The sequence below is a fragment of the Alligator sinensis genome, unplaced genomic scaffold (genome assembly GCF_000455745.1).
Source record: "Alligator sinensis unplaced genomic scaffold, ASM45574v1 scaffold1377_1, whole genome shotgun sequence".
Taxonomy (NCBI): domain Eukaryota; kingdom Metazoa; phylum Chordata; order Crocodylia; family Alligatoridae; genus Alligator; species Alligator sinensis.
The window spans coordinates 586384-606678 of record NW_005842585.1 but is presented as its reverse complement, the minus strand read 5'-3'; the positions used below and the strand labels follow the sequence as shown (position 1 = coordinate 606678).

The 20295-nt window shown below is 51.7% G+C and overlaps 1 protein-coding gene across 1 annotated transcript in view; it reads right to left on the bottom strand.

The window, feature by feature from the left end:
* Positions 1 to 627: 627 nt before the first annotated feature.
* The window catches only part of P3H4 (prolyl 3-hydroxylase family member 4 (non-enzymatic)), a 19886-nt gene continuing 218 nt past the window's right edge, over positions 628 to 20295 (bottom strand). The window contains exons 2-9 of the mRNA XM_025214521.1: positions 20162 to 20294; positions 12963 to 13112; positions 7147 to 7318; positions 6230 to 6358; positions 5530 to 5675; positions 4926 to 5009; positions 4133 to 4274; positions 628 to 2546 (exon numbers count right to left, since the gene is read on the bottom strand). Of these exons, the coding sequence (XP_025070306.1) occupies positions 2533 to 2546; positions 4133 to 4274; positions 4926 to 5009; positions 5530 to 5675; positions 6230 to 6358; positions 7147 to 7318; positions 12963 to 13112; positions 20162 to 20294 (970 nt within the window). The 3' untranslated portion in view covers positions 628 to 2532. The remainder of the gene's footprint in view (positions 2547 to 4132; positions 4275 to 4925; positions 5010 to 5529; positions 5676 to 6229; positions 6359 to 7146; positions 7319 to 12962; positions 13113 to 20161; position 20295) is intronic.

The window sequence follows — 20295 nt, the reverse complement described above, 5'->3', positions numbered from 1 at the left end:
GTGCTGGAGAATCCCTGCCTCAAACCAGAGTAACTGGATCAACTGTGGTAGATACCAAGAGCCCTTGAGCTTTAGCTCTTTTCCCCAGGGAGAAATGTATAAAGCCTGTTCAGGTCACCTCTTACCTCCTAATAGATGAACAGACAAAGTACCTTCTGGCTCCCACTGTGATAATCTTTGCAAGCTCATGCCTCTATTCCCAGCACCTTCTCCACTACAAGCCCAAGTGCCAGGGGCAGAAGCCAGCCAATCTTGCTACTGTCCTACATAGGGGGTGCATCTACACATCACCCTACACCAACATAGCAATGCACTGCATTGCTGTACAGTGAGCTACAGCGCTGCAGAGATCACGTGAGCCTACAAGCGATCACCATACCAGCAGGCTCCCTACTACAGTGATGTTCATCTACACATGATCACTAGCTACATCACCATAGTGTGCCACTACAGCAATGTTACAGGTGGTTACTGCGCCATATTTTAGTACTTCCAAAAGGAAGTACTAAAACACAGCGCAATTTTACTGTATGGCGACGTGCAGACACACCAAGAGGAATCAGTTGGCCAGGCTGGTGCACACAGCAATTTGAGAGCAACAGCAAACACAAAGGCCCCAGATAGTATTGAAAGGACTGGCCAGTCAGGGTTTTATTACAAGTTTAGTACCCAAAAAAAACCGTAACAGCAACTGTACAAAGGCAGGAAATATTAAATTAACCAAGGACATTACAAGGGGCTGGTCTAGAACATCCAAGGCACTTAGGGCAGCTGAGCCAAGTGGGGTACCCCCACCTCACAAGGCCCTGAGCTGCAGCTGATGTACAGTATGATGCAGGGCGCAGCTGCCTCTAGGAAACTCAATTAGCCACCACCCTGATCAGAGCAGCGTGTGCTGGGAGCAGCAGCCCCATCCTTCAAAGGAAAAGGGCATGGGGGGGGAAGGGGTGCTGTGTAACACATTTGACCTTCAAGGGGATCTAAAGTGTGTTGTCAGAGAGGTAGCAGTAGGGCATGGAAGACTGCACTTTGGTTGTGTGCTTGCACAATGGTCCCAGCATCAAGCAAGCTGCACAGGCTCCTGCTGCTAAAAGAGGCAGAGAGAGAAACTTCAGAACCCACAGAAGGGAAGACCTTGGCCTCAGATGGCCTGGCAAGGAGGAGTTGTGTTCATCCCCAGGTGGGCACAAAGCACCAATCCCACTCCCAAATCCCTGCAGGCATCCAAGGCCCCATGGCACAGTGACAAGATGGGGGGCCAAGGGGTTGGATCAAGGCCCTTTCCTTCATAGACCAAGGGCAAAAATACCTGCTCCAGATGGTTTTCTTTGGCACTGAAGTGGGTCCAGGTTTCAGTCTCACGCGCACTCTTGCCCTTCACTTCCAGGGACCTGGGCTCTAATTTAACATGAGTCACCAGTGACGTGGGCTTTCTGGGCCTCCCTGTATCACAGCCTTTGCTAGGCATCAACCCATGTTTTGACATCCACCGTAGAAGCCACCATTTCATAGCCAGCTGGACACTAGTCCAAGGCTACAAAAGCAGCAGGGCCACAACTCAGATTCAGGGAAGCTGGCAGAGAGGGCTACAAGTTTGGATAGAGGGGCATTGGCAGAACCACGGGGACAGCCCGGGGCTAGAATAACAAGGGACCAGGACTGAGATGAAAGGGTTTGGCTGTGAGCATGGTAGGGTGTCTGGTCAGCCCCTACCCCACATTGTGCCTTGCTCTCACCTGCCTCTTACTGTCACAAGAAATGTTCCCATCCTCCCAAAATGCATCAAGATAATTTAAAACCAAACTGGAGAGCTGGTTCCCTCAGCTCTGCAAGATCCTGCTCCTTCTTCTCTCAGCAAAACCTCCAGCCTTGGCCTTGCAGGTTTTAGGAGCATATTCTGATGTGGCTCCAATAGAGGTACCTGAGACAAGCCGTAAGGCCCTAAGGCAGCTCCCCATATCTGGCTGTAGACTGGGAGGAATTTCCTTCTCTGGAGACCCGAGGAGGAAGCCATGAGCAGCAGTTCTGGGAGCCCACGTTCCTCATATGACAGGAGGAAATTATTCGAGTTATGCCTCCACATCCTCAAGGGGCCTCACTACCCAGTGGGAAAGGCAACCAGAGGTGCAAAAGGGGGGTCTCTAAAGCTGTACATTAGTCTGGGGGTAGGAGTAGGATATTCAAGCACTGAAGAGTGATGGCTCATAGGATGAGCATGCACTTGTGACTGGCTCAGGGGTGCCAGCGCCTCGGAGCTCTGTTCATTGTTTAGGAAGGCTTGAGCCCCAGAGAGAAAGGCAGAAGGCTCTCCGTAGGCTGGGGCACTGGACAGGACCAGCCCCTCCCAGGTGGGTCTGAGTCTGAGCCCCACAAAGTTTGTGGGAGCTCAAAGTCGTGCTCCCTGGGGAGCCCAGAGGACAAGGTCAGCTGGGGCCATCCCCATCCAGCTCCTTTGCCCCGTGCTGATGGGGTAATGGGTCAGAAGGGCACAGCCCCTGGCTGCAGCTGGTGTTGGACCCCGACGCATGTGACTCATCGGGTCTCTTCTGCAAACAAAAAAACACAGGCTGTTAGGTGCAGTCCCAGGCAGTCTTCCCAGGGGGGTTTCCCAGGTAGCAGCCAGCAAGGACAGTCAGTTCCCAGTAACTCTGCCTGGGCACATCAGCAACACCAGTGGCAGTACTGGAATGACAGTGGGATGCAGGCAGAAGCCTCTCTGGTGCCCCTTGGCCAGTGTCCAGCACATGCATCAAGCCCAATTGCCAATGACTCACAGATCCCAAGGCCTCAGTGAAGAGTGTGGAGAACAGAAGCATCTGGGTGCTGGATCATCACCTCCAGAATAGAGGGTGAAACAGAGGGGAGCAGGGAGTGCAGGGAACACGCGGAGTGCCAGCCACAAAGGCAGGAAGCTCAGGCTCACAGTGTGTCTGGGCTCATCCTTGCACCCTCTGACCCGGAGATGTTTCTGCAGCCAGTAGGCATCACATGCCAGCCATTCACGGTTTCCTCCTTACTCCTGAGTCCGAGGGCCATTTCACCTAATCTCATGGAGCATGGGATCCAATAAAGTGGCCCCTCCCCAACTAGCTACCAGGACAAATGCTGAAGGAAGACTCCCAGCTGTGTGACATGGTGTCCACAGCCTGCCCCGTTCCGTGGGCTCTTGCTATTCTTACCCCAGTGTCTGTGGAGTGGGAAATTACAGCGCTCCTGGAATGAACAAGAGAGGCTGCACACAAACATACACCATTCCCAGGGCCATGCAGACATCTACAGGAAGATGGACGGAGGGATAGAGACAGACAGACAGACAGGGCCAGGCTCATCCACTGGAAACACCAGGAGAGGGGAAGCAACGATGGACGCTTGCCAACAAGAACGAGACAAAGGACACGAGTACTGCGCAGCCTCTAGGAGTGTTCAACCAGCAGGAGGGAGGCAGGCACCAAGGGAGGTTTGCGAACACTGTGCCCCAGGAGACACGGGAAGGTAGCAGCCCTGCCCAGCAGAAGTCTCCAGTCCTTGTGACCCTACTGATCCAGATTTTGCCCTCCTCCATGTTTCAGTTTCCTGTCTTCTAGTGAAAAGGGGTCATTGTATTTCTTCAGGAGCCGTGTGAGGTGTGTTCTCCACAGTCCCCTTGGGCTTCCCAGAGATATGGACCTTCAGCACATGCACGATGAGGCCCTTAGCACTGGTGAGTGAGAGGTGATGGAGGCCTGAGCACAGTACAGCACAAGCAGGGGACACAGCACTCCCCATGCCAGCCCCATTGGATCCAAGCCCTGCCCCAGAGGCACCCTGCTAGAGTTAGAAGTATGAACTGAGTCCAGGCTGCCCTGGGGCCCCTCCGCCGATGGGGCCAATTATCGTAAGTGGTGGTGGCTCAAACAAGGTAGATTGAGGCTCAGTGACCCAGAAGCACACAGCCTCAGGGTACAGGGGATGGGACTGCCCCCTCACCCCAGCACCTGTGCAGGTTGCTGCACCCAGACTGCTGCTCCTCTCAACTCCATGGGCCCAGTCAAGGCAGGAGGACTCTTACCCCAGGGACAGGCAGGGAGGGAGAGACTGTCCCGCTCCCAGCATCACCAGCCCCCAGAAATAATGGCTGCCCAGGATCAGTAACCTTGATCTGCTTTGTCCCCTTTGGTCTTGGGCTCCTGCCACCACTCTGCAAAAAAACCTTCCTCATAGTCGCCTTCGCCTTCAAACTCACTGTCCAATTCCAGGTCCTGCCCAGCGGGGGCTGGGCCATCATCCAATTCCATCTGCAATATGGGATGAGACAGTCTGTCACCAGGTTCCATCTAGGTGTTCAGAGCAGGTTTGGCCCCAAAGCCTGGTGCCTAAGCCTCTCTGCTCGGCAAAGCCCCCCAAGGAACAACACTGACCACCCCGACCCCATACAAATAGATGAAGGATCACATTACACTGTTCTCCAGAGCTCTCCATTATTCCCTGTCCCCCTCAGGGCTCATGTAGTCCTTCACCACCACAGGAACCAATCCCAAATTGCCCCCTCAAGTCTCTTCTCCAAGGCTTTGGGTAATCTAGTTTTAAATGGGAGCTCCCCCTTTCCCTGGAGATTTTTCTGCAGCACCAGAACCTCCTACTCAGCCAGCACTTCAGAAACATCAGTTAGCCTAAGCAATGATGTAGGAGTTCTCTCTCCCAGCACCAAAATGCAGCCACCTCTGGGGTGAAGCACAGCAGATGCACCAGGTACCACTGCTAAGTTCCCATTATTCCATCTCTGATGCAAGCCAGAGGTTCTTGGAGGTTTCCCATCCACACAATGACATGGCCCAGCCCTGCTTAGCAAGCAAAACTGGCTCAGGTGCCAGAGCACAGTTTTCTAGCAGCAGAATGCTACCCAGGGGCTCCTCCCACCCCAGTGTCCTGCTGTAGCCCCAGCTCACCTCATCATCAGTCTGCAGGTACTGCCTGGCAAACTCCAACATCTTCTTCTGCATGGCTGTCTGGTTGTGATACTGGAGCGCTTCCTGGAGAGAGGATGGATAAGGACACCATCAGCCCAATTCCTCCTGCTGCTGCCCATCCCCTAGGCAGCAACCAAACAGTTAAGCTCCCATGCAGGGCTGGCATCTGCTTCATATGGAAAGGGCTAAAGTAGCCAGAAGCTGTGCTGTATCTGTGCTGGGCAGGACTGCAAGGTCTCAGAACCAAAGGCCATGAGGCAAAAGCAACTACATTTGCAGCTACTATTGTTCAGCATTCCTTAAATCAGCCTGTACATTGCAACTCCCTTACAGCTGGGACTGGAGAGGGTGCTCCTCACAGTGTATTAGAACAGTTCAAAGCTTCCCATCCCAGGAACTGAAATCACTCCTGCCCAGGTCTCCCCATGCCACACCAGGCTGGGACTCAGCAGGGTGAAAGAGGAGGACATGATGTCTCCCAGAAGCCCATGGGCTAAGCTCAGAGGGGCTCAAGAGGCAGCTATTAGACTGTGCAAATTAGTTCACCATCCCTCTCCCAACCCTAGCCCCACAAGCCCCTCACCGGGCGCGGGTTAAAGTCCTCCTCCTCCAGATGCCAGCGCTCCCGGTAGAAGCGGTAATAAACAAGGTTCTGCTGCATCACCTCATCACCAGGGTCAAAGAGCATGTAGCTGGAGACACTCTGCACTGCATTCTTCACATCATTCACTGCACAGAAAGGAGGGAAGGGTGGGGGCATGAGGCAGGGCCAGGCATGCCCCACTCCATGGGGGCCAGGCACATGATACAGAGACATGCCCCCTGGCACAAGGCTGGGCACAGGGAGCATGGAGAGGAGATACTCCGTAGACAGATAAGAGCTGAGCAGCCAGGGACATGGCATGCAGAAACATTTCCCCCTTGGCCTAGCGGCCAGACATGGGGGAATGTGACTGGGGGGCAGAGAACAGAGAATTATCCCTCCCCTCCCTTTACAAGAGGACTGTGCGATGAGGAGCCCACCCTCCACCAGGCCTCGCCAATCCTCCCATCCTATACAGGGGACCGTGTTGTGAGAAGTCCCCAAAATCATAGCACTGAGAGGTCAGAGGGGAAGGAGATCTCAACAGGAATGGAGATTTTGAGATGTCAAAGTGCTGGCTGCAAACAAAGGGGAGCAGGCAAGGAAACATTTGGGAAAAAGGCGGAGGGGTTATCACTCTCCCCTCCCCAACACATCCTGTGAGCAGCAGTCCCAGAAGCAAGCACAAAGACTTACTTACACTTATAATACGCAAATTGCAGGTAGTGGTACATGGTAGCCACAAATTTCTCCACAAAGTAGCCACCCACATTGGGAGTCAGGTCAGTCTCACAGTCCACCTGGCACTGCAGGACAGCCACGTAGTGGTCTAGGAAGAGATGCCCATCAGCACATCCTGGCTAAGCTGAAGCACATCTCCCACAGTGGCCATTACAAGCTGCTTCAGGGGGTAAGCCCCTTGTGCCCCCATCAGCTGCTAGTTGGAGGATAACCTGTTCCTGGGGTGGCTGCCCTATGCTCCTGTCATGCACAGGATGATTTATTCCAAATGGCAAAGGGTTCTGCTTTCTGCCAGGTCTCTGAGGTTTCTGGGGCATGAAGGGTTTATCCTTTCCATATGTCCTTCTTGCTGTTCCTGCTGGCCAGAAGAGCAGCCTCCGTCTCCATCACTTGACCAAAGACAGCAAAGGTACTAGGCCCTGAAATAGCCTGCTCTGTACAACCCTGAACTAGGTGCAGCCCAGATAGAAGGAAATCAAGTCCCGGCCTCCCACACAGCAGCCCCCCCACTCAGCCCTGACAGAGAGGAGAGGTAGTTTCTGTGGACAGACAGCGTCTCCCCTCCATAGCCTTGACAGTCTTTAGTTTACATGAATAGGCTGACACCAAGGAGGTTGGTTAGTCACTGATAATCTGTGCACTACAAACAACCAGTCCATAAGGAAGTCATTGCTAGTGATCATTTCATGCCAGACATGGAGTCACCTTTTGCCAAGACCCACAGACAAAGGCTCTGCACCCACACGTCTGTATTAAAATAAAGAGGCCACCTGGCTCAGGGGAAACCCAACCTCTGACCTTTCCTCTCCTGGTTGCCACTGCTCTGAGCCCCTGAACCCCACCACAGTTCCATAGGCTAGAAGGCCCCACGCTCACCTGCGATGGCTGGGTAGAAGTCCTTGAACTCTTCCAGTTCGTAGGTGCCGTCACAGCTTGCCAGGCAGTTCTCATAGGCCTTGTAGTACTCCACCAGCGCTTGCTCCATGTCAGTGACACTGCTTCGGAAATCCCCACTGTTATACAGCTTCACCGACCGCACGAACACTGTCTGCAAGGAAGCAGCAGGCCTCACCCACTGGTCTTGTCCAAGGCAAAGTCATGCATGGTAACAGGATGGGATTCACTCAGTCATTCCTGCCCCACACACAATGGCTGGGTGGAATTCAGCCCTATGCAAAGGACTCCAGACCTGGCTCGGGCATCGCCCAACACCTTCCCATGAACATTTTCAGTAACCTAATGCCTGTGATTGAAGTTGTCATCTCAGGCACGTGCTGATCCCTCTGCCTAGGCTCAGTCCACATAAAGCCCAATCTTGTTCTTGATATAAAACTACATCATCATCTCTGTTTGGACACCAGTTGTCTGGACACTATTAACTTATGTCACAATACCAGCCAGACGGGGACAGAACAGACCATCAGGAACACAGGACTCTCCTAAAAAGCCCAGCTCCAGGACTCAGTTAATCCTGGTCTAAAAAGGCAGACAGCTCCCTTTAAGTGCCCTCTGGTGACAGCCATGTGTACTTGTGCCAAAGCCAAATCCAGCTCCAATATTGGCATGTGATGGTGATGACATCACCACCTACTTTCCTGGGGTGTTTCCATAGATTTCCCCAACTCCTTCCACAGTTCCAGAATTGTGCGTTTCTTTCCATCAGCTGCAAGATGCTCCCAGCCTTGGAGCAGCAACCACAAGGAAGGCCCAGGTCAGGGAAGAGGGGCTTGGCCTTTGACTAATATTTGCCTTTAGACAGTATCTATTTCTAGCTCAGCTCTTATCAGCTAACATTGGTACAACTTCAGATAGCAAACACACTGGGCATTTATACACACACTTGTTGGTCCTGTGACATGCCAGAGGTCTGGCACTTCAGAGCAGACTTGATTACTTGAATCTGCTCTGCCTGTGAGCTGATGCACACTGCACTACGCTGAGTTGTATGCAATTGTATAAGTGACAAAATGGAAATCAGCTTGCAGAAAATGGCAGCAGTGCACTTTTGAACTAAAGCACCTTCTACGTGTTTTAGTTCAAAAGTGCACCACCAACATTTTCTCAGCGCTGATGCACATTTTGCTGCTTATCCAACTGCAACTGTCGCAGTGCCGGGCACTTTTCAAAGTGCCCAGTGCTACAGCACGTATATGTGTAAAAATGTCCCTAGTTTCCTCTCTGTTCTGACAGAACAGGGAGTTCTGCAGTTAGAATAGCTGCGAGTTGCCATTTCTGTCAGGCTCCATGACCTCGGAGCCTGCCACGTCCAGCAAAGAGCAACCAGACCAGTCTAAGAGGGGATGCTGCGCAAAACAGCCCCTCCTGCTACTTCAGATCAATCGCCTCCTCCAAGCAACCTTTAAGAAGCAAAGCAGGAAGCCCATGTGAAGGGCAGAAAGGAAAGAATCAGCCCTTGAAATAACTTGTTTTGACAGGGACCACTGCCAGGAATGATGCAGGGAGAAGATGCCAAAGTTTCCTGCCCAGACCCTCAAAATTATCCCCAGTCCTAACGTGTAGCCCTCTGCCATGCCAGCTACAGGCACCCTATAGGCCTTTGTATTAAGCTAAAATCCTTTTAGCTTGCATTATAGTAGCTTTATAGCTGGGTGTTAGCTATCTTAACTCTCAGTTAGACCACATTAGCATAATGCTAAGGGAAGTAACATAAAAAAATGAATCATAGGCAACAGAAACATTTTGAAAATACTAGCCAATCTTGATTACAGGTTCAGGTCAGTGTGTTCTAGCTTGACCAACAGAATGACATGAGAGTGTCTCCTTTCTGATCACACTTGTCAAAGTTTCTACCACATAATATTATACATCTTTGTTTGAGGAGGGGGATAAAAAGGGGCTTGATGCTCTGAGTTGTGTTCCTTTGGCCTTCTTTGCTGAGGTTCCCTTCTGCAGACATAACGAAAATCCAAGACTACTTAGAACTTAATCTCTAGATTTGAGTAAGATCTCCCTAATAGGCTGACCACCTATCTGAAATTCTTGGAGTCTCTACATTTTATAATCCTAAATTTTAAGACTTGTTTATTCCTGCTAGGATCATAAAAATAATCTAAATATGAACTGTTTTATTCTTTAGTTGCTAGCAATATTTGTAAATGGAGAATCCTAATACAATTTGCTTTCGTGTTCAGTGCATTGGATTCATTTTGCAGGAGAAAAGGGGCTGTCAAAAAAACCCTCAGATGCCCAAATCTACTCTAAGGATCACCAACCCAGCCCTGACTCACATTTCCCCTGCTGTTTCAGCCCTGGGCTCCCCTATGTGCATAGCTCTGCTGACAAGAGCTGCTCAGGAATTTTTCAATGAAATGTTGAGATTTCTGATACTCTGAAACAGCCATTATCCCAGTTCACAAGGGAAACCCAGATTTACATTTCTACTCCACCTGACTCAGAGCAGAGACTTGGATCTATGTATCCCACATTCCTAGTGAGTACCCCACTCAACAGCATTTGGTTATCCTGGGTATGTCAGGAACAATGGAAGGTCAGCTTTCTGCTGAAACCGCAAAAGTTTTGATGCAATGGAACTCTCATTCTCTAAAGGTTCTCTCTCTCTCTCTCTCTCTCAATCTTGAGGTTTCCAAGAACCTCCAGCTTCAGGCCCCAGCAGAGGGATGCCAGTGCTCCTGCTGGGACTTCAAAGCCAGAGGTTCCTGATTAGAGGGTCTTGCCCCTTCACTCAAGGTCAGACTGGTCACCGTATTTGGGGTCAGGAAGGAATTTTACCCTATAGTCAAATTGGTAGACTCTGGTGGGTTTTTGCCTTCCTCTCTAGTGGGGTCATGGCCTTCTACCTGTTATCTCTTGAGTGTATCTTAGTAACCTTTACTGAAGGAGGTTAGCTGCTATGGCTCCTCTGCTTTACCTGTGGTAGGTTAGGGTGTTATGTCTTGTGTTGTGTCAGGGCTGATGGTAGTTTTACAAAGAGGTTGATTATGGATTTGTATAGGATGGTTTGGATAGGGCTGGTCCTGCCTCAGGCAGGGGGTTGAACTAGATGACCTCTGAAGGCCCCTTCCACCCCTACTTCTCTTTGATTCGGGTGACCATATGCCTACATTTGGTGAAGACCTTGTGAGGAAACACCTTGAGAGGCTGGACATCCATAAGTCGGCGGGCCTTGATGAATGCATGCAAGAGTGCTAAAAGAGTTGGCCGACATTATAGCTCGACCATTGGCTCGGATATTTGAGAACTTATGGCACTCAGGAGAGGTTTCTGAAAACTGGAAGAGGGCCAGCGTGGTACCTATCTTCAAGAAATGGAGGAAGGAAGATCCAGGGAATTACAGGCCAATCAATTTGACTTCAATCTCTGGGAAGATCTTAGAAAAAATTATCAAAGAATCCATCAACAACAGGCTGACAGAAGGTGCCATTCTGAGAGACAGCCAACATGGCTCCATTTCGGGTAGGTTGTGCCTGACCAACCTCATCTCCTTCTATGACCACGGGATGTGTCACCTGGAGGGGGGCAGAGCTTGATGTCATTTACTTAGATTTCAAAAAAGCCTTTGACTTGGTCTCCCATGATGTCTTCATGGCAAAACTGGGGAACTGCAGCCTCGACAACCTTACGGTCCAATGGCTCGGAAACTGGCTCCGCAGTTGGACCCAGAGAGTGATTGTTGATGGAACCGAGTCAGCATGGTGTATGGTGACCCTCAGGGATCAGTACTTGGACCAGTACTCTTTAATATATTCATTATGAACCTGGATTCAGGTGTCAAAAATGAACTGGCTAAGTTCATGGATGATACAAAACTGTGGGGAAGCACAGACACGCTGGAGGATAGGCTGGGGATTCGGGCCGACCTGGACAGGCTTGCAAGGTGGGCAGATACAAACCTGGTGACCTTCAACATAGAGAAATACAATGTTCTCCACCTCGGGAGGAAAACCCCGCATCGTACCTATATGCTTGGCAGTGGTTCACTCACCAGCACTGTCTGAGACTTGGGGGTCATGACTGACCACAAGATGAATACGAGTGTCGTACGGCACTAAGGTTCCTGCTCCTTTAAGGGCAGAAACTGCCTAGGGAGAGGGCCCTAGCAGTCAGGCAGGAACCCCACACCTGCAGGTTACTGTGGCAGCAGGCTAATGAGGGAATCAGCCTGTACCTGCAGCTGGTCAGCTGCCTGGAAGAGGCAGGGCCCTGGGCAGGTATATACCCCAGGGCTGAGACTAGAGGGTCAGTTCTCTGCCAGCAGCCAAGGGGGAAGGAGCTCTCTTAGAGTAAGCTAAGTGAAGATGCTTGACTGCCTGTTCTATTTCTGGTAGGATTAAGGGGCTCCAGGAGCTCACCAGGGACCCTCACCTACAAGGCATTTAGTGCAAGGGGGAGCTTTAACTCTTCTAAAGGGACAGAGCACACCCTGAACTGCTTGCATTATGTTATAGCCCAGGAGCTCATATTTTGATTTCTGTCTGTAAACCGGTGGATCTGGTTGAGGCCAGTGTAGGTGCCATGACTGGGGGTGAACAGACCCCAGCGCCAGTGTGGGTGCCATGACCAGGGGTGAGCAGACTCCAACGCCAGTGTGGGCGTAGTTACTGAGGCCGGACTAAGCTGAGGCCTCAACACAAGGAGACCACGTTTACATAACATCTGCAAGGCATGGGGTGTGATAAAGGGGTGGTTTTGGAGCTGCACATCTAGCCCATAAGGCTGGGAGGTATCATAAGACACCTGCCAAATGTGGGGCCCAATAAAGGGGTCCAGCAACCGACAGGGTTCAGGGGAGACTGTCAGGACTGTGACCGAGGGGCAACTCGAGGGCAGCCTCCCAATCCGTCATTTATAACAGCAAGACGTAGCTGGTGAGATTAGTAGGTGCCCATAGGGCGAAGCCAGCACGGTCACAGTGCCCTAGGGACATCACGGCTATCCCAGGGGTGTCCCTACCGTGACAATGAGCCACCAATGTGATGCCACAGCTGGCAAAGCAAATAAAACCCTGGCCTGCATCTACCGATGCATCTCAAACAAGACCCAAGAAGTCACTCTCCCTCTTTATTCGGCCTTAGTGAGGCCGCAGTTGGAGTACTGCATCCAGTTCTGGGCTCCACGCTTTTAAAAGGACATGGAGAAGCTCAAGAGTGTCCAGAGGAGAGCCACACATATGATCAGAGGTCAAGAGAGGAGGCCACATGAGGAGAGGCTGAGAGGCATGGGACTGTTCAGCCTGGAGAAGCAAAGGCTCAGGGGGATTTAGTGGCTCCCTATAAGTATATCAGGGGTGTTCATCAGGACCCAGGAGAACATCTGTTCACCAGGGCTCCTGCAGGGAAAACAAGGTCTAACGGTCACAAACTGCTGGAAGACAGTTTTAGACTAAACATAAGGAAGAACTTCTTTACAGTCTGAGTATGCAGAGTCTGGAATAGACTCCCCCAAAAAGTGGTGCAAGCACCTACTCTGGACACATTCAAGATGCGCTTGGACGATTATTTTGCTGGAGTCCTCTGACCCCAGCTGACTTCCTGCCCCTGGGGCAGGGGACTAGACCAGATGATCTCATGAGGTCCCTTCCGGCCCTAATGTCTATAAAATCTATGAAATTCTCCACCCAGCCGAATGGCAGTGCCCTCGATCCTGCCCTTCAGCCTTACTGTCCCAGGCATCCCACCAACCTCCCTCCACTTAAGCCCCTGAGGCTCACTCACTTCATACGGCTGGGCCTCCAAGTCCACAAGATACTCATCCACGTCCACCATCGTTTTGTAATAGTTCAGGTACTTTATGGTCATCTCATGTTTGGGATTCTTCTGAAGAAAGGTGTGGGCAGCAGACACCGCCTTCTCAATCTTATTGTCCTGAAAGAGAGAGACCTGTCTGAGTCAGCTGCCACAGTGAGCCACTGTCCTGCTGCTACAGGAACATGGCTGGCTACAAGTTTGCAGAGGTCACCCAAACCCAAAAATTTCCCTGCCCCTGCAACCAAGTCATTAATTCTGAGTCATCGCAGCGCATTCATAGCCTCTAGGCTTGCTGCAGACGCACCTATACAAGGCTCTGCTTTTCTGCTCTCAAAAGTCACAGCCTCAGACCCCACCGGAAAAGTCTTTAGGATTCCCAGGCCTTGTCTATACATAACAGTTGGAGCAATCGACTCACACAAGTATCATTAATACAGTACTAACCCCCAAACGCAGAAGCAGTCAAATCAACACTAACCCAGCTGATTCCCCTTCCCATACAGGAGAAGTAACCACAAGACAAGGATCTTTATTCCAGGCAACTGTGACCACAGCAGTGTGGGGTGCAACATTTTATGAATCTGCACAAGCAGACACAAGAGCCGCTTGGCAAAGACACATGGCCACCAGAATGTGTGGAACTGCCCTGGTGGGAGAGAAATCTCAACAGGACATGGCATGCATCTACCTAAGAAGGCTTAGGGAGTTTGATACCAAACTTATCACAGGTCACAGAGACCCATGGAGACTCAAGACTCCTTGCGCCCAACATTAAAATCACTGTATCCTGCTCCTACTCAGTCAAAACCAGTCCTTTCACACCTCTCTCCCACGGCCAGGTCCCCACCTGAGAAGCTTCCCTTGCCATTAAGTTCAAGGGTCTGCAGATTCTGCCTCTCCCAGAGATGGTGAACTGAGGTTCTGAGCTGTAGAGGCAAGCTTTCCAAAGAGCTCAGTACACAAGCTGCAAACGCCGCTCACTCTTCTGAGAAAATGGACTGAGCCACTCATGGTTTACCCCAGAGGAATCCCCAGAATCTGTAGCAAAGCCAGGATTTGAATTTAGAGCATGCAAGTCCCAAGTCAGCACATCAACAATTATACTCTCTGCCCTGCCCTCCTTTAAGGCCCAACTGTGAGGTCCCAAGATCATACAGGCCCTTGAAACCAGCTCAAGTTGCCTACTATATAGATACTGCACCCTCACTAATGCAGCCAGCAGGGCTCCACAGCCATCCCCTGGCCAGAAAGCTGCAACAGGATTCCCCAGGAATACATGCATTCCTGAGTTATATGATTTCAAGATAAAAAAATACTAGGGCTGTGAGAAACTTTGGCAGCCGTTTTGTTTCGGAGGTGTTTCAGCCCGATCTGGCACTTGAAACACCGAATCTGAAATTTCATAGATTTCACAGACATTAGGGCTGGAAGGGACCTCAGAAGATCATTGAGTCCAGCCCCCTGCCCCAGGGGCAGGAAATGAAACAGAAGGCTCCGAAACATCTCCGAAATGAAACTAAATCATCTGAAACGTTTCGGAGGTGGGTTTGCGGGGAAACAGAAACTCAGAAAAGGGAGGGGGAAGGACTGCTCTGATATTGATCTGTAAGGGGCCAGTGTCTACGGTCTGTCTGCAGTGTCTGCGGAGGTCCCTTCCAATCCCAGTGCCCTGGGGGAGAGACAGCAGCCTGCTGTCATCCCGGACGCAAACCCAGGGCCCACACTTCCCTGGGAGAAGTCTGGCACAAGCCTGCAGCCCTCAGAGGGGTGGGGGGCCGCAAGCCCCTGGATCTGCATGCAGGATGACAGCATACTTCCACTGCCGCCTGCGCCAAGCACCAGAAAGAACCCCAGTTGGCAGCAGCAGCCTGCTGTCATCCCACGCGCAGATCCAGGGGCCCGTGCCCCTCAGGAAGAGTCCGGCAGTCCCGCAGCCCTCCCAGGGGGTGCGGGCCCCCAGATCTGTGCATGGAATGACAGCATGCTGTCACTGCCGGTTGGGGCCAGCAGCAGAACCAGTCTTCCTGGCGCTCGGCACGGGCTGCACTGAGCACTGGTCCCAGCTAGCAGCGGCAGCCTGCTGTCATCCCCCGCACAGATCCAGGAGCCCACATCCCGCGGGAAGAGTTTGGCACAGCCCCACAGCCCTCCTTTTAAAGTTCTGGGAGGCCAGGGCCAGGCAGGGTAGCCAGGGGGACTTCTCCTGCGACTCCCACCTGCTGGGGCAGAGGCAGGCACAGGCCGAGGGGCAGTGGGGGGAACCGCCACCGCCAGAGGAGCAGTGGGAGAACCTGCAGCTGCCCAGCTGTGCCTGCCTCTCCCTGGCTGATCTGAATCTCTGAATCAGTGCCGAAACAGTGTCAAAACTCTGAAACAGATTCAGCTGAATCAAAATGGAACAGTAATCCAAAACACCGAAATGAATCACTGTCCCTCCAAAATGGACGAATCTGAAATGGAAACAAAACATAGCCATTTCGCACAGACCTAAAAAATACCCCAAAGGGAACACTTTTTGAAAATTGCAAAATGGGGAGTATCAGAGCAAGCAACAATGCCTGGCACCCCGTGGTCGAGATTTCTGCAGCTGCAGATTTACACGTGGGTAATGCAGTGTTAGCACTGTCTGTCCCAGGAGCCTGAAGATTAGTGTTTGGGGAGTACATTATAAACATCTCCACAGAGAATAAGCAGGAACCAAACCTTTTGATCCATGTGGGCATAGCTACCAGTGAGATCAATGTCAAAACTGCTGGCATGCAAAGTGGAAGGCATGGGGCCAGCTGAGTGTATTAGCTACTGAAGGGGCACTCACATTGTTCCTCTTGCAAATATATGGCAGGGGCTGGGCACTCAGGGCACTTCCTCCTTGTGTTGTCAGTGCCACTAGCTGGGTTTGCTCAGTCCTTGCTGAACTCACCAAGCCCATGGATAGCGACTCCTTTATCCACCCCAGGGCAGCTGGAACATTCAGACTGTGCCTTATCAGGCAGCACACTGCTGTATTACCCAAACCAGGCCATAGGGAACATGGTAGGGGTGACTGGCCAACAGATGAACAGAGCCAGCAATGCAAGGGAAGCTCAGGACATGGAAGAGGCCTGGCTCTCTGTGGAAAGGATGATGCTGCAACTGGGAGCAGTTATTCCACCACAGCACCTAGTATTGCTGATGCCAAACCTAGAATTAATCATTCTCTGGCAGCAGCCAGTGGACAAAATATTGGGTTGATAGCTTTTGTATGGTTCCAGATGACAAACTTCAGGTCTGATCCTACAATGCTGCTGCAGATAAATCCCTACCCCATAGCTCACCAGCTCAGACTATTCAGCGCCATGGATGCTCAGGCCAGACCTATTTTGGTGCCTACACAGTGATTTGCAGAATTTAACCTTGGAAGCTCTTGAGTCAGGGCACTGAGAAAGCCGCACAGCTGCAGGGTGGATTCACCTGCCAGATTTCTTCCAATTCAGCCACTATGCCACAAGAGACTGTCGCATTCAACTGCATGTCAAAAGGGCCTTTGATGGGGCCTGATCCTGCCTGTTCACACCTCCAGTGCTTTGTCCCCTGGCCCCAGGGCTTGAATCTCTCTAAATTCTCTTTCCCATTTCATTAACTGCTGTGACTTTCACCTGAAGTCAGTCTTTAAGGAGTTGATTTTTTTTTTCTTGTAAAACCGACAGTCCCTGAAATGGAGGTTTGGCTGGTCAGACCAAAAGGAAAATTCATTATGTAATCAGGACATGCTGTCTTCCTTCATTCCTGGGCAAAGGAGACAGCAGAGCTGGGCAAGAAACTATTAACTTGAATCTTCAGAATGTAGGAAATTAGCCAGTAAATCTACACAAGAACCCAAGGAATACTTTTATTTCTTACTTTCTTTACACAAAAGGCAGACTTCTCCCATGAAAAGCCAGACTTCTTCCCAGAAAAAAAGGGGGGCCTTTGAGTCAATCAGGCAGTTTTACATTAACCCTTTAAAAGAACCAGTTGCCCTACATGGATCCATCAACATGTCCTCGCAAGAAAATTGGAGGATTGTGGTCTTAACTCCAAGACAGTCAGGTGGGTGGAAAGCTGGCTGCGGAGTAGGACCCAGAGAGTCCTAATGAACGGATCTGTCGTCCCAGTGAGAAGTGGCCAGCAGCGTCCCACAAGGGTCGGTGCTTGGTCCAATACTTTTCAACATCCTTATCAGTGACTTGGATGTGGGGGTGAAGTGCTCACTGACAAGGTTCGCAGACAACACCAAGTTATGGGGAAGCATGGTCACACTTGAAGATAGGCTACAGATACAGGCGGATCTAGACAGGCTAGCAAGTTGGACGGATCAGAACCAGACGAAGTTCAATGTTGAGAAATGTAAAGTGTTCCACCTGGGGACGAACAACCCCCTACACACCTACAGGCTTGGGGGCACCAAACTGACCAGCACCATGAACGAAAGGGACCTGGGGGTAATAATAGACCACAGTATGAACATGAGCCGGCAATGCGATGCTGTAGCCAGTAGGGCAAATAATACCCTGGCATGCATCAATCAATGCATCTCCAGCAAAATCGAAGAAGTGATTCTTCTGCTCTACTTGGCATTGGTGAGACCGCAACTAGAGTATTGCGTCCAGTTCTGGGCACTACACTTTAACAAGGACATGGTAAAGCTTGAGAGAGTCCAGAGAAGGGCCACCCATATGACCAGAAACTTGCAAGACAAGCCATACGAGGAAAGGCTGAAGGACCTGAGACTCTTCAGCCTGAAAAAAAAAGGCTGAGAGGGGACTTGGTAGCAGCTTACTGCTACATCAAGGGAGTACATCAAGGGCTCAGTGAACAACTGTTCACCAGGGCACCCTTGGGGAAAACCAGGAGTAATGGCCACAAACTCCTGGAGGACCGTTTTAGACTCAATATTAGGAAAAACGTTTTCACAGTCAGGGTGTCCAGACTGTGGAATAAGCTCCCTCCAGAGGTGGTGCAATCACCTACCCTGGAGATCTTCACTGGACGGTCACCTTGCTGGGCCCACCTGACCCCAGTTGTCTTTCCTGCCTGGTGCAGGGGGCTGGACCCGATGATCGTCCGAGGTCCCTTCTGGCCTTACAATCTATGAAACATATACCATTGCATCTGCTGATGATGAAGTCACCCACCTCTTGCAAAAATTGCTCATGTGACCCAATTCCCCTGTAAGAACTGAAGGGCTGGGCCCTAAGTAACTCTGACACATAGTCGCCTCCTCTGTATTTTAATGATAATAACACTGAGGCACAGAAAGGAGAGTGACTCTTGTGAGCATGCGGAACAAGATCTCAGCATCAAAACCAGGATTAGAACTCCTGACTCCTCTCTCTTTGCTTTGTTTGGCCTCCAAAGGCAAAACACCTTTCATAAAAGCCTCTTAAAATAGCCCTTCCTGAGCACATTACAAGGCACGCATACCATGGGGGACATGTGCCCCTCCTTGAGATTGCTGGTACACCCCTCCCCCCCTGGTTGTACCCCCCCCCCCCCCCCCCCCCCCCACACACACACAGCAAGTGCGCTGGCTAGTAGTGGGGCACGGAGAGTGCTGGTGCCCCCCCTGAAATTGGCTCCCCGCCCCGGTTGCCCGCTGGGGGACCACCCCCACAGTTGTGCCCCATTGGTGCCCCCCCAGACTCGGAAAGCATCAGTCACCCATGGAGGCACATGTTAAGTCTGGGAGCCCTGGCAAAGAACCTTCATTTCTGCCTTCTCCCTTGTGGTCTTTGGAAACCGTGTGCGTGCAACACTGACACCAAGCAACATTAAATCATGCCCACAGCCTGGAGACCCAGTGACACTGTGGCTTCCAGGCATTCCCCAGCAGGAACCACCTCATCTTTTCCCACATATAGGCTGACTGCGCTGTTGGCAGCACCCAGAACTTCTGAAGTTGATAACTTCTTGGAGTTCCAAAGAAAGTCTGAGCCCCAAAACCTGACGATTTGGAACTTTTACCTACGGAGACCTGGAGTGGAGGGACCAGGGCAGAGCTAACAGGCCCGGACTGCTTGCAAAGGAAGCAGCAGCTGGGGATGATTCAAAGGAAAATTGTTCTCTTCCTCCCCACACACCCACCCCCGTCCTCCCAGCAAATGGGGATCCCTGCAGTGGCTATTACTCAGGTCTGAGCTAAGCAATCCCCCAGACTTCTACTGTTCTGGATGCTGAAGACGTGGCATTTGTACTCCTTCCGTGACTCTAGGTCTGGGGGATTCCTGGCGGCAGCTGTGTGGAGGAGCAGTGAGGGAGGGGGCGTGGAGGAAAGGAGGAGGAGGAAAGAAAAAACCAGGAGCAACTGGCACGGTTTTGAAACTCCTTCTGAGCGCACGTTCTGCATGCCGCACGGCTGCCATCTAGACTCTGCTGACACGCAGCCTGGAGCTCCCACAGGATGGACCAGGTTAAAAGGTCCCCAAATGCCACTGCAAAACAGCTATACCCTACACCTTACGTAATTAGCACAGCTCAGGACTATCCATCTCCCAAAGGCTGGGACAGGCAACCTGTTAGGAATACAAAGCTGGGAGCAACCAGTCATCCTCTGGCCAGAGAAAGCAGACTCTAGCAAGCAGGCTGGGTGCCATGCCAGAGCCGGCCTCTGCAAAGCTCTGTGCTCTGGAGGAGGGAGGAACCGGACACCCAGGGGCATAGCCCAGAGCATCTTCATCGCCCAGCATCCATCTCCTCCAGAGGCTCATTCATCACTACAGGCCCACGCTGTGCTCGGTGCTGAACGGGACCCCCTTGGGGCCCGATCCTATAGACGCACGCATGCCCCAAGTAACTCTGCACCCACAAGCAACCTCTGCCACTCTGGGGAAGTCGCAATGTGAGCTTGTGGGATGGGACAGAGGGGAGGTGCGGGAGTAGGCTGGCCATCATAGAGGCCAGTCTGGTTGTCCTCTATCCACACGAAACCGGTCGCCTTTACATCCTCTATTTTTCCCTTAAAGAACTAGACAACCCCGGGATAGGAGAAGGAAGGAGCAGCAAATCGACCCCGTCTTTGCCTTTCCACTCACGGGAATCCGCGCTCCTTCCCTCATAAAGCGTGCGCGCGCGAGTGTCCTCGAAACACAGAGGCCGTCAAGGTGCGGGCTCTGGCGTGGACACAGCAGCAGCAAACCGGACCGCCTCACCTTGAAGAGCGCGTAGTGCAGGTAGCTGTAGGGCAGGCGGCGGCGGAAGGCGCGCAGCGTGTCGGCGGGCGGGTAGCGCAGCTGGAAGACTGGCAGGCCGCGCTTGCAGCGCCGCAGGCAGCCGGCGCGCCGCA